This window comes from Lontra canadensis, unplaced genomic scaffold (genome assembly GCF_010015895.1).
Source record: "Lontra canadensis isolate GAN:19392208 unplaced genomic scaffold, GSC_riverotter_1.0 scaffold43, whole genome shotgun sequence".
Taxonomy (NCBI): domain Eukaryota; kingdom Metazoa; phylum Chordata; class Mammalia; order Carnivora; family Mustelidae; genus Lontra; species Lontra canadensis.
In genome coordinates, this window is record NW_022631037.1 from 3,393,733 (window position 1) to 3,408,047 (window position 14,315).

Here is a 14,315-nt window from a genome sequence, read left to right on the forward strand (position 1 = left end):
AGAGCCTGGTTGGGGCAAAGAAAAACACGAATTGAGAAGGACAGATGGTTGTATGGTTATGGATAACCGGAGTCTTTTTTCTCCCCCCACCCAGCTGAGTTCGTTTACATAGACATGGCCTGGGGAATTTAGGTAAAAGAGCAAGAAATGGGGTTGGTCTGAGTGCAGTTGTTGCCTGGGTCCCCACTGAGGAACAGCCAGCTCCTCTACTTCAACAGAGCTCATACCCTCTGAAGAGCCACTCACACAGCCAGGGGGCCCCAGCTGGGCAGGGGGGAGCCATGTCAGTGGGGTGTCCTGCCCTTCTGCCACCTCAAAATCCTTGCCACTGCGCAGGAGGCAGTTGGCTGTCCCCTGGATCTTCACTTAAACTTCATAGCAGCTTAAAGCGCAGAAGGGATAGCTCATGAAAAGTGGGCACATGGAGCCTCACAGAGCTCGCGTGGGGTGAGGATGAGTACACGCTGTCACCCGCAGCTCCTTTGTCATTTGCTCCAGCAGTAGCAGAATGTTTTGTCCTTCAGTCTGAGCCCAAACTGCCGCATCAGAAAGCATTAACTGAGCATGTGCTGCATGCATGGCACTGTGTCAGCCTCTGGGAGTGAAAGAAATATAAGCCACTCCTCTTAAGACACCTTTAGTTCATGGGGGTCCCAGTGTGCAGGTGGTGGTTTGGGTGTGATATGTGGGAAGAGCAGTGGCTGGAGTGAGCAGCATCAGGGTCTCATCCCTCCTGCTTCTCTGTGACCCCAGACCAGGAGGTTCCCCCTTCTCTGGACTTCATTGTCCCATCTATAAAAATAAAAGTTGTTTAAGATATCTTTTGATTTTTTCCAGCTTTGACTATCTGAATTCATTATCTACTGTTGCATAATGAATCCACCCCAGCCTCCCCAAACTTAGCAGTTTCAAATAGCAATAAACGTTTGTATCTCATGCAATTTCTGTGGGTCAGGACTCAGGGAATGCCTTAGCTGTATGGATCTGGCTCAGGGTTCCTTACAAAGTTGTATTCAAGATGTCAGGTGGGGCTTTATCATCTGAAGGTTTGACTGGGTCTGGAGGATCCAGTTCCAAGATGGCATAGTCACACGGCTGACAGATTGGGCCAGAATGTTGGGCCTCTCCATAGGCTACTGGAATGTCCTCACAACATGGCAGCTGGTCTCCTTTAGAGCAAGTAATCAGAGCATCATTAGAACAGAAGCCTGGATGGATTTCATCTTGGAATTCAACCAGTCTGTCATTTCTTCAGTGTCTAGTTCTTCAGATAGGTCTGCCCTATCTGACCAGAAAGGCAGGATTACCAGGAGGTAGAAATCACAGGGCCCGCTCACAGACTGGCTATTATATCATCTGTAGTTCCAGGATAAAAAGTCAAGTAGTCAAGACAAAATGAACTACACATTCTCATAGCTTGGTTCAGCTTTTTCCTCTGGATATAGGTGGTTAACTCTTAAATTTTCTTCCATTTAAAACTATTTCTAGAAACCCTAATGGCTCTCCTAATCGACTGCTTAAAGCTGGAGTCATTTCTGCACAGAATATCTACAGCTTTGGCTTTGGGAAGGTAAGAGGTTGCTGTGGACACCCAGCACTTTTGGGGCCAACTGGAGAGCCACCTGGCCCTGGCTCTGGCCCCCTTTCCCCCCTTTATGCAGCTCTTCCATATCCTCTCTGGAGAAGTCGTTCTCTTCTGCAGGACAGAGACCCTCAGTGTTCCTGTCTGACTGAAAAATGGAGAAAGCCCTGAAAATTTCCCTTGAATGACCTTGGGCTACATTTGGAGAGTTTAGAAAATGTTCCTTTAATTCCCAGTGAGGGCTCCAGACTTGTCTCCTTGAAGAGGAGCAGAGAGCTCTACTGACCCCTGGGGTCTTGTGTGTGTGTGTGTGTGTGTGTGTGTGTGTGTGTGTGTGTGCTTTGAAGTTTATTTATGTATTTAAGTTATCTCTACACCCAGTGTGGGGCTTGAACTCGGGAGCCCAAGAGCAAGAGATCAAGATTCCAAGAGATAAGGAGTCAGGGCTCTTCCGACTGAGCCAGCTAGGCGCTCCCCTCAACACCCCTCCACACCGCCCCCCGCCCCCAGTCTTCTTTGTGATCGACCCTCCATAGACTGGACCTCCATAAGTTTTTGTTGGAATGCCCTTAAGGAATTGAGATTTTTAAACTGAGAATATCTTGAGGGAAAATAGTATCTTTTGGGTTCTTGGTTCTGCTCAACAAAGAGAGACATTTGGGCATGTGGTGCTGCTTGCTGACAGTTTAGTCTCTAGCCCTGCGTCTGTTGGTTGTGCTAAGGAAGCCTTGGTGGGGAGGGGGAGGAGGAGTGTCAGCTTTAGTTGTGTTTTGGCCTGGGTTCTGTGGGGGCCTGAACCTCAACCTAGAACTTCAGGTGGGTGTCTGACCTTTTTTCATGAGCCTTGGTTTTCTCACTAATGAAGGACAAAGAATATTACAACCTTGCAGGGGTTCTAGGCAGATTAAAGAGAGCACAAATTAAAGAATAGTGTCCAGGGCATGGGGGAGTTCAGCAGGTTGGTCAGTAGCAGCTATTTTTGGCTGGCTGATAAGATTCTTGGGGCATTTTACTTTTCCTCTTCTCTCCCCTTGATTTGAACCTGTGCTCTGCTTTCAGTTTTATCTCACAGGGGGAGCACGGCTGGCCTACCTAGGATCTCTCCCAGTAATCGGAGAAAAGGAAGTGATTCAAGCCGATGATGAGCCTACCTTCTCTTTCTTCAGTGGCCCCTACATGGTCATGACCAAGTGAGCAGCAGCTAGCCTGTGGGAGGTCTGACGTAGTCCCACAGGAAGGGTGGGCTTCACGTGACTCCTTTATGTGTGGAGGCTTTCTTCTCCAACACAAGGAAACATGAAGAACAGATATCTAAATCAGGGTTTCTCAACCTGGACACTACTGATGTTTTTAGCTGGTGTCCTTTGTCATTGGGGCTGCCCTGTGCCTTGTAGGAGGTTTGAGAGCATCCCTGGTTTCTACTCACTAGATGCCAGCAGCAACCTCCAGTGAACCCCTTCCCTCGAAGTTAGGACTGTGACAACCAGAGTGTCTAGAGACATTGCTAGATACCACCCCCTCCCCATTGAGAACAGCTCCTCTAAAGGATTACTCATGATGCTGTTCTTAACTTTCTGTTTTCTAAAGAGTTTCAGGCAGCTTAGTGGTGACTATCTGGCCTCTGATATAGGCCAGAGGGTATTGATTGAGGCTTCCGTGGAATCCGGAACAGGCATCAGCTGTAGCTCTCAGCAGCCAGCTGCTGCAGGGGCAGCAGTAATGGGATTTGGCTATGACAGAAGTCCCTGGGGTGTTTTCAGCCCCCAGAGACCTGGTCCCTGCAGGGTCCTAAGAGTTGTCATGCCCCAGGTCTGTTGCCTTCCTTGAACCTGGATGGTTCCTCCGTGCCCCAAAGAAACACCCTTCTGAAAAGGCCTCTGCCAGCCTCCTGAGGCCCTCTGTCCCCTACACCCTTTGTTTCCTGCCTTTGCCACAGATCTGTAGCCAGGTCCCTTCCTGTCTGTCCTACTGCTGTGGTCTTTGTCCAAGTCATCAGCACCCTTCACCCAGACTGGCCTCCTAGCCAGTCCCTGCATTTCCTGACACCCCTTCCTACCATTCCCCACACTGCTGGTGCTGTTGTCTTTCTCAGATGCAGACCTGATCGAGTCACTCCTGCCCTTGAATCCTTCAGTGACGTCTTGCCACCTATACTAAGTTCCCCAGGGTGCTTTAGGATGTGGGGGTTGGAGTATGAGAGGAGGGGGAGGGAGGACTCAAGGGCGTGGGGGTGGGGGTGGGGGCTGCTTTATAGATTCTGTGTAACACCACTTCTCTGGTCTTTGGCTGGGAGAGCGGCTCACTCCCTGCTGCTCACGCTTTCCCTTGTCCTTGCAGCCTGGTGTGGAATGGGAGCAGGGTCACAGTGAAGGAGCTGAATCTCCCCACCCACCCTCACTGCAGCGGGCTTAGGCTGGCTGACTTGTTAATTGTGGAGCAGGAGCATAGCAGGTGAGAAGGAAGTCCAGGGGCCTGGTGCATTACAGTCCAGGTCTCTCTTTACAGACCCAAGTTCAGAGCTATACAGTACTGTCCCTGGGGTGTGGAGACCAGCCCCCCTCAGCCTCAGTATTTCCTGACTGTTGGAATGGGTTATTTGATCGCAAAGGCTACCAAGAGAGAGAAGGTGGAATTAATGGGTAGCCTGAGTGGTGGGGATAGTGGTAGTGAGTGGCTTAATTCTGTTAACTGATTCACTTCCATAACCTGTGTCTCTGATGGTCCAGCCTCCCATCCAGCAGCCCCCCAAGACCCTTCCTCTTTATGGCCTTGTGCTCATCAGGATAGCATGCACAGTCCTGTCTTCATAGACCATGGCTGTGCATGAGATCCACACAACGGAGGAACTGAGTCTCTGCCATTGAGAACATGCTCGTGGGTGTACCCTAGTGCCCTGTGCTTCCTGTGGCCCCAGGGTTAGCCCTTCAGCTCTTGCTGAGGCAGGATCTTGGTTCATGGTTTCACTCCAGGACTGCTGAGTGAATGAATCTGGTTCCTTGAGTAGGCCACTCAACCCCTGCGAGTGGTGTGTCAGAGGCCAACCTCTTCCTTTTGGGGAAGTCACTATAAGGAAGCTGGAAAAACACAAGTACACTGTGTGGACTTTGCCATGAGACTGGGGGGGTCTGTGACCTAGGGGAAGTCCCTGACAGCTCTCTGACCTAGGTTTCTTTATCTCAAAAATGAGTATAATGATCTGTTTCTTACAGGTGGTTGCTAGGATGTGGATGATGTACATGGGATGCCTTGGTCAGTAGCTCTTGGTGACCTTGGCATTGTTGTTACCGATGAGAGGCCATAGATCCCCCTACTCCCATCCCCCCACCCATCCTGTTTTCTTGGAAAGACATAATGTACAAATGCTGTGTGTTTAGAATGTGTTCAAGGGGCCTAGAAGGAAGGAAAACCCTCATTTTTCCTTTTTCAGCCACATCTGAAGCTGCTTTTGTTTTGTAGCAAGCTCCGACACCCCCACCTGCTGCAGCTGATGGCCGTGTGCCTGTCCCAGGACCTGGAGAAGACCCGCCTTGTGTATGAGCGTGTCACGGTCGGCACACTGTTCAGCGTCCTCCACGAACGGGTAAGTGGCTGCTTCTGAGCATTTCCTCCCCTTGCTGCCCTCCCCACTTCTCCCCACTGCCCTCTTCCCCTGCCCCAGCAGTGAAGTTTCCATTTTGTTTTCCATTGTTTGAAGATAAATGTCCTAATCCTTTACTTTCTAGGGCTATATATCCACCATTTACGGCGGATAAGCACCTGATTGGAACTAGTGTGATTTTATTGTTGTCTGTCCTGTTTTTTCATCGGACCTCTAAGAGCTCAGTGGACCCAGAAAACAAACAGATGCATTTCTAGCTAACTGTAATCAAGTGGCCTGTGGCTGGCTGGCTGGCTTTCTTTCTTTCAGATTTTATTTATTTATTTGCCAGAAAGAGAGTACTTGTGCACAAGCAGAGGGAGCAGCAGGCAGAGGGAGAAGAAGTAGGCTTACCGCATTGACCTGAGCAGAAGGCAGCAGCTTAACCAACTGAGCCACCAAAGATGCGCCAACCCCTGGTTTAATTCCCTGTATTTTCACTTGTGCCTTTCATGACCTTTACTGTAGAAAGGGGTTTGTTTATATACACATCTGAGTCACTCCCTTTTCACTTTTCAAATCTTCTTGTGGGAACATCGTTCAGGGCCCGCAGACTCCCTAGGAAGTGTGCTTTGGGCATAGATGGGCTTCAGAGAGGTCCTGAAGCATTTGCTTTTCTTTCTCCATCACTTTGATCTACAGACGCTGGGCAGGAATGAGAAGAGACCCTCCAGGAAAGGCCTTACTCCAAAATGGCTAGCCATTCCTCCTGCCTGAGCACTTCCTATTAGTGTTATCTTTCCTTCCCTCCCGTCCCTTTTTGTCTCTTGTCATTTGATGAAGGCATTACCTGAAAATGCCATTTCTCTAGGGAACAGTATAGAGAGCCCAGAAATAAACCCATGCTTATCTGGTCAGTTAATGTGCAACAAAGGAGGCAAGAACATACAATGGGGAAAAGACAGTCTCTTTATCAAATGTTGTTGGGAAAATTGGACAGCCATATGCAGAAGAATGGAACTGGACCACTTTGTTATACCATACACAAAAATAAACTCAAAATGGATTACAGACCTGAATGTGAGCCTTGAAACCATCAAATTCCTAAAAGAAATGATGGGTAGTAATCTCTTGGGTATGGGCCTTTAAGGATATGTCTCCTTGGGGCGCCTCGGTGGCTCAGTGGGTTAAAGCCTCTGCCTTCAGCTCAGGTCATGATCCCAGGGTCCTGGGATCAAGCCCCGTATCGGGCTCTCTGCTCATTGGGGAGTCTGCTTACCTCCCCCCCTCTGCCTACTTGTGATCTCTGTCAAATAAATAAGTAAAAATCTTAAAAAAAAAAAAGGATATGTCTCCTCAGGCAAGGAAAACCAAAGCAAAAATAAACTATTGGAACTACACCAAAATAAAAAGGTTTTGTACAGCCATGGAAACCATCAGCAAAACAAAAAGGCATCTGACTAAATGGAAGAAGATATTTGCAAAGGAAATATCTGATAAGGAGTTAATATCCAAAATACATAAAGAACTTAACACAACTGACTAGAAAAAGAGCTAAATAATCCCATTAAAATGGACAGAGGACCTCAATAGATATTTTTCCGAAGAAGACATACAGATGGCAGACAGACACATGAGAGGGTGTTCAACATCACTTATCATTAGGGAAATGCAAATTAAAACCACAGTGAGATACCACCTCACACCAGTCAGAATGGCTAGAATCGGAAAGACAAGAAATAAGTGTTGGCGAGGATATGGAGAAAAAGGAACCCTTCTGCACTGTTGGTGGGCATGTGAATGGTGGAACCACTGGAAAATAGAATGGAGGTTTCTGAGGAAATTAAAAATAGGACTGCTATATGATCTAGCAATTCCATTACTAGGTATTTATGCAAAGAAAACGAAAATGCCAGGGTATCTGGGCGGCACGGTTGGGCATCTTCCTTTGCCTCAGGTCATGATCGCAGGGTCCTGCGATTGAGTTCCATGTCAGGCTCCTTGCTCAGCGGAGAGTCTGCTTCTCCCTCTGCCTGCCCGTTCCCCTGCTCGGGCTCTCTCTCTCTCTCAAATAAATAAATAAAATCTTTAACAAAAAAAGAAAATGAAAATACCAATTCAGGGGCGCGTCGGTGGCTCAGTGGGTTAGGCCTCTGCCTTTGGCCCAGGTCATGATCTCAGGGTACTGGGATCAAGCCCCACATCGGACTCTCTGCTCAGCAGGAAGCCTGCTTCCCCCTCTCTGCCTGCTGCTCTGCCTACTTGTGATCTCTGTCAAATAAATAAAATCTAAAAAAAAAAAAAAACCAAAACAGACTCATAAATACAGAAACCAAACTCATGGTTGCCAGAAGGGCAGAAGGTAGGGAATGGGCAAAATAGGTGAAGGGGATTAAGAGGTACAAGCTTAACAGTTATAAAATAAGTCAAAAAGTTTAGCGTAAGGAGGCGCCTGGGTGGGTTGGTGGATTGGGCTGCTGCCTTCGGCTCGGGTCATGATCCCAGGGTCATGGGATCGAGCCCCGCATCGGGCTCTCTGCTCTGCGGGGAGCCTGCTTCCTCCTTTCTCTCTGCCTGCCTCTTGCCGACTTGTGATCTCTGTCTGTCAAATAAATAAATAAAATAAATCTTTAAAAAAAAAAAAGTATAGCGTAGGGAATATAGTCAATAATATTGTAATAGTGTGTGGTGACGGGTGGTGACTATAGTTATTGCAGTGAACATTATGTAACATATGGAATTGTTGAATTACTGTGTTGTACACCTGAAACTAATACAACATTGTATGCCAATTATACTTCAATAATAAGTTTTGTTTTTTTTTCCCCCGAAAGAATGTCATTTCTCTGGGGAGAGACCAACATGACTTTAATCAGCCAGATATGTTGGTGTGAGTGAATTTCTTTCTTCTTAGTATCAGTCATCTCACTGGGGTAGGGGCTGGACTGGTCCTTTAAGCTTCCAGGTTCTCCCAGCAGCACAGGCTTGAGCGGGGTGAGGTGCAGGACAGGTTCATTGGTGGTGGTGTGGTGGTGGTGAGCCCACCCTGAATACACATACCAGGCTTTGAGAACTTTCTTCTCATTTTTTGTGGTGTGAAGCAGCTCAATTCAGGGAAAGGGTCCAGCTTTGGAGTCGGAGGGGCCCTGGGTCAGTGGGACTTTAGGTCAGTCATTTAACCTCCCTGAGCTTCAGGTTCCCCATGTGTAAAATGGGGACTCTAGGTAGCTGTGAAGACCAATTGAAAAGGCTTTGGAAACCGCAAAGCATTCTGCAGCATCCGGGGCCCAGTCCCTGTTGTTCCTGGCTGTTTTCTCCCTTGATTCCAGCGCTCCCAGTTCCCCGTGCTGCACATGGAGGTGATCGTGCACCTGCTGCTCCAGATTTCTGACGCCCTGAGATACTTGCATTCCCGGGGGTTTATCCACCGCTCCCTCAGCTCCTACGCCATCCACATCGTCTCCACAGGGGAAGCAAGGCTAACCAACTTGGAGTATATGATGGAAAGGTGGGTGCTGTAGAGAAAGAATCTGATCTGGGTGGGCCTCTTCCTCATTGGTGAGCTGAATTGTTCATCATTGGAGAAAGAGGTTTCCCAAATGCCTTGCCCTGTCTGCCAAGGTTAGGACTTTGGGGAAGTTACTTCTGCTCAAGACATTCTCATTTTAATAAACATTTAACAAGCAAGGGCCCCTATTCACCAATTGTGTAAATGCTCTATCTACTTCAAAATTTTCAGTGGCTTAATTCAACCGAGGTATGTTTCTTACTCCCATTGCTGTGTAATGTGTATGTTGGAGGGGGACACTCACTGTATTCCAAGTTCCCCCATCCATAGTTCTGCTGTCCCTAAGCTTCAGCCCCCCACTGTGTTCTGTGGTTGCTGGTCGGTGAGGAGGGAGCATGCAGGGCCACGTGGTATTTAGGGGCCAGCCTGAAGTGGCTATATCGTTGCTTCCTGCTTTGTAGTCCCCTCTTCACTGCAGGGAGGCTGGGAAATGTGTCATAGCCGTGCATCCTGGAAGGAGAGAGAAGGTGTTAGGTGCTGGAGAGCCTTACAGTTGGTCACGGCTCCTACTCTTGGGCCAGGTACTTGGCTGGGTGGGCTCTAAGGGCATTCCTGGCCCTTGAGGCTATCAGGGCAGTGAGGGGGCAGAGAGAAAAACAACCCTTTCATTCAAGGGTTGGTGGGTGGGCTTCATTTCCCATTCGGCAGGTGTCAGAGTCCTCCTAAGAGTTGGGGGTACCTGCTGTCTCCATCCGTAGGCTCTAGAAGGTAGAGGTTCTCTCCTGTGCTTCCTTGCTGCCTTCCACAGCTCTGAGCCCTCAGCCCATTGTTGGTTCTGCTCTGCTGTGAAGCTTCTTGCTCAGCCCTGCCTACCTCAGCTTGCCTTTGCCCCCACCTACCCCCCTCTCCAGATACTGAGGCTTTGTTTCAGTCTCTTGGTCGCTGGTTGTTGCTCTTTACATAGTCTGTAATGTATTTTTTCTCACGATGTGAAAAGCTCTGTGAGGGCAGGGATTTCTGTTTACCCACTGCTATATCTCAAATGCCTAAAACAAACCTTTACACAGTAAGCACTCAGCATATGTTTTTTGATTGAACGAAACAGAAAGGCTTACTTCCCAGACTGCACATGCCCCTAGTCCTTCTGCCTGCAGAGGAGAGTCAGAGGACTTTGTTATATTTGGACCCTGTGGGCCTTGGCGAAGAATTTGAATTTTTTATCCCAAGAATACTGGGGTGATACAAAGGGCTTTTTTTTTTTTTTTTTTTTTGAGCAATGTGGTGTCATGGATGATTGACAGGCTAAGAAGGTCCCTCTGGCTCCTGGATGTGAAGAAGGGGCTGATAAGGGGACAAGAGAGAGGCAGGGAAGCGGTTAGGGTGTGACTGCAGCGGTTCTCCACGTGAGTACTGTCTCCATTTGAGCTGCTCAGCCTCAGATCTGGGCCATTCTCAGTTCCAGTTTAAACCTTCCAGTGTATCCCTATTGCCTACAACATTAAGTCCAGGCACTTTGCGGGGTGTGGAAGCCTTCCAAGATGGGGCTCCGCCCACAGTGCCAGCCTTGTCACTTCCCTGGCATCTGAAGCCACTTTCAGTCTAGGCCATGTCTGGGTATTGCTGCCTCCATCTGGAATAGTTGGCACTCACCTAGGTATCCTTTTAAACTCACCTCAGGCACAATCTCCCACCACACCCATGAAGCCTGTACTGAAGCCCTGATCCCCACAGCACTTTGGATAATTCCATTCTTCTGTAGCCAAGTGCGTCTGCCCCACCAGAGGGGGACCTCTGAGAGGGCAGGGACTGTGCTTGTTCCTTGTCAGCCAGGGGCCTGCTACATTGTAAGTGCTCAGTCAAACATCAGTTAAGTGAACAGAAGAGTCTGGATGATGGCAAAACTTTAAATGGTTCAGAATGGGATTGACCACTTTAGCTGTGTATGCAGGAGCTGTAGAAGCTAAGGGGTTTGGACATTTTTGCCTTTGATAACAGCAGGGTTTTTTTAGGAAGGCTGCTGCAGAGTCCAAGCTATTTGCTGGTGATGGAGTGACATCTGTTGTTGACATGGAGGCATGACCATTTCTTCTGCCTGAGCTCTCCTATAGAAATGTGAAGCCTAAAGTGAAATAGATCTTTGGAGATGGCTCAGCCTCACCTTGTCTTTCACAGATGAGGAAACTGAGGCTCAGAAAGGGAAAGAGATGATCTCAAGTTATCCAGCTGTGGCTAGAACGTGGTAAAGATGTTTCTTGGCTATTGGGGCAGAATGGATTGGAGGTTAAGGGTAGGAAGCCCAGCTAGGAGGCCATATTTCCCGGTCTGCTGGTGATTAAGGAAACAGAATAGAAGCAAAAAATGAGATGTACTGAGGAGCTGGGATCCACAGATTGGTCAAGTAAGGAGCTGGGAGGTAACTGAGTAAGAAGGTGTAAGTTTTCTTTTGGATTTGTTGACCTCAGAATGGAACTTCAGGCTGAAACGTCAGTCAGCAAGCAGTTTCAGCCACAACAGCATACCCTTCTTTGACAACTGATAATATGAGCTGAGATCCAAGAATCCAGAATAACTTTCAATTTCACATTTATTTTTGGTAACATTCTATTTGGGCTGGTTGGTTTGTTGAATGTCATTGTCAAGGGTAACACTCCATCTCGTGGTATAAAAATGATACAGCAGTTTTTCTTACTCTTCAAATCCTTCTTAATGGAATCTTTAGAACTAGCATTGACCTTGCAAGTGGTATCACATAGCTATAGCCAAATATAATTTTAATGATGTCAGAGCTGAAGCCTAGAAAACTAACTGCCCTAGAATGACATCCAGAAAAGAAGCTCCCCCACTCCCCAACTAGATTTAACCGAGAAAGAAGGGGGTTTATAAGAGAAGAAGGTGAGTAGAAATAAAACAGAAAAAATATAAACGCTGGTTTGTGAGTGACTTGTCTCTCGCAAAGCCTTAGACAAGTCTGAGAGACCTGAGAAGGTAGGTGAGTGTTTCCCTTGAAGAATCACCCCACAAGGTAAAGAGCCAAGCATTTTACACCCTCAGAATGTATCTGTGATAGTAAAACACTCCATTGCTTTACCTGTGATATAAATATGATATTGGCATGTCTCTAGGCTGTTCATACTATACCGGGCCATACCTAACTATTCAGTAATACAACCAAAAAGTCAATACCAACTTTTCTAACTTGATGGCTTCCTGAACTCACTACCATCTACCAAAAGGTCAAAGAAATATTATTTCTGGAAGAAATATTATTTAGGGAACTTTGCTTAAAGTCTGAGATGTCCATCCTGTCCTCAAATCTACCTTTTGCCAGACCAGCAAAGAACTTCCGGCCACTTGCTTTTTTTAAAAATTTAATTACTGGGGACCAGGATGGCTCAATCAGTTAAAGGTCTGACTCTTGATTTTGGCTCAGGTCATGATGTCAGGATTATGAGATGGAGCCCCACATCAGACTCCACACTTAGCAGGAAGTCTGCTCAAGATCTGCCTCCCCCCATCCCCCACCCCCCACCCCCCGAAGCACACACTCTCTCTCTAAAATAAATAAATCTTTAAAAAATTGATCAACTAGCATTCACAGTTTTTACCAAATGCCTACCATAACATTCATATTAATAACTTACTTGTATAGTGCTTTATGGCTCAAACTCTTGCCGCACACAAGATCTCATCAGATGCTCATGAAAGCCGCAGACAGAAGTCAGTGCTGACCTCACCCTGAGGACTCTTGTTGGCCCAGGAGACATTTAGGATGCTCTGACTTAGTTCTCAAGGAATCTTGTTTGGAAGTTGAGTTTTTCAAGCCAATCAGTGAACCTTTGAGTGCTGAACTGAGAAGGCTTGTTCCCAAGAGGGCAGAGTGCAGAAAACTCTGGAATTGGAGGAGTCCCACAAGACTTTGATAAAGCAGGGGCGCCTGGGTGGCTCAGTGGTTTAAAGCCTCTGCCTTCAGCTCGGGTCATGATCTCAGGGTCCTGGGATCGAGTCCCGCATCGGGCTCTCTGCTTGGCGGTGAGCCTGCTTCCTCCTCTCTCCCTCTCTGCCTACTTGTGATCTCTGTCTGTCAAATAAATAAATAAAAATCTTTAAAAAAAAAAGACTTTGATAAAGCAGATAGGGCTTGAGGGGGTTCTTGAAAGAGTCTTATACTCATTTATTCAAAAGTAGGCATTGAGGCCCTTGTGTAAGTTTAGATATACATGATATAAAAGACATTACATGCCTCTTCTCATGGAGTTGACTCTAGTAGAGGGGAGAAGAAAATAAGCAAGAGATAAATGAACAAACCTTTAGAAAATAAGTACTCTGGAGCCAATAAAAGAGGACTATAGGTGGTCAGGGAGATCTCTGAGGTAATTTTTGAGCTAATACCTTTGTTACAAGAAGCAGCCAGTCACCCTGGGATCTCTGGGTAGCCCATGCCATGCAGAAGCAGCCACTTTGCAGTGCGAACACCTGAAGTGATGACATCTTGGGGAAACTCAAAGTGGTCCCCCATGACTTGAGTGAATGAGCAAGAGAGAATGGTCAGATGCAGTGGAGGGTGGTCAGGGCCCACTCTGGTAGATTTGAACAGCCGGCGGTGAGGATTAGCTCAGGGCCTTGCTGGGTTTCTAGAAGCTCAAGGAGATTGTCAGTCTTCAGAGGCAGATGTTTCACAAATGTCCTATACGATGGTCGTGATGATCCTTTAAGACATGAACCTGACTTTGTTTTTCCTTCTGTAGCCAAGATGGACGTATACACAAGGACCTGACTCGAGTGCCCCTCCCGACCCAGCTGTACAACTGGGCTGCCCCAGAGGTGATCTTACAGAAGGCAGCCACAGTGAAATCGGATGTGTACAGCTTTTCTATGATCATACAGGAGATTTTAACAGGTAGATCCAAGAGCACATTGACTGTGACCAGAGTCTCTACTCTTAGATTTTTTTCCTCAAGAGTTACTTAGTTTTATGAAAATGCAGGACATAGAAAATCTCTTTAAGGAAACTTCTTTGTGCTTATGGAAGATATGAGATGATCTCCCAGAAGTCTTTCTCTTTTAACCTGTTCTTTGAGACTTAACAAGGTCCACCTATCATCCTGTCAACGGCAATACATTTAACCCGAGAAAAGTTTTTAAACTGAGTGTTGCTGTCAATGCTTAGGGGTCTCTGTGAGATGCCCCTTAAGAACCTGTAAATAAGGATCACCTGGATGGCTCAATCGGTTCAGCTTAGGTCATGATCGTGAGTCTTGGGATCAAGTCCCACATTGGCAGGTTCCCTGCTCAATGGGGAGTCTACTTCTCCCTCTCCCTCTTCCCCTGCTTCTGCTCTGTCTCTCGCTCTCAATCTCTGTCTCTCAAATAAATAAAATCTTTAAAAAAAAAAAAAAAAGAACTTGTAAATGCGGAGGAAAGACTGGCCTTGGAGAAGTAAAGTATGAAATCAAACACACCGAGGGTTCAGTGTGTATATAAGCAGTGTCACTTGAAAGACACAAAAGCGTTTCCAAATCTGCAAGACCCTAATGTGAAGGAAGTGGTCACATATCAGAAGACACGGAATTTTTCAGGAGAGGGGAACACACGTACACACACACAGTAAAACCACATTCACTGAGGGAGTGAGAGTCCCTTCCTATGTA

At 47.1% G+C, this 14,315-nt stretch overlaps 1 protein-coding gene across 2 annotated transcripts in view; it reads left to right on the forward strand.

The window, feature by feature from the left end:
• TEX14 (testis expressed 14, intercellular bridge forming factor) overlaps window positions 1–14,315 on the forward strand; it is a 95,673-nt gene that overhangs the window by 39,881 nt on the left and 41,477 nt on the right. For both annotated transcript variants that reach the window (XM_032871933.1, XM_032871934.1), the window contains exons 6-11: window positions 1,489–1,570; window positions 2,642–2,772; window positions 3,920–4,033; window positions 5,039–5,162; window positions 8,489–8,667; window positions 13,413–13,564. In XM_032871933.1, coding sequence (XP_032727824.1) covers window positions 1,489–1,570; window positions 2,642–2,772; window positions 3,920–4,033; window positions 5,039–5,162; window positions 8,489–8,667; window positions 13,413–13,564 — 782 coding nt within the window. The remainder of the gene's footprint in view (window positions 1–1,488; window positions 1,571–2,641; window positions 2,773–3,919; window positions 4,034–5,038; window positions 5,163–8,488; window positions 8,668–13,412; window positions 13,565–14,315) is intronic.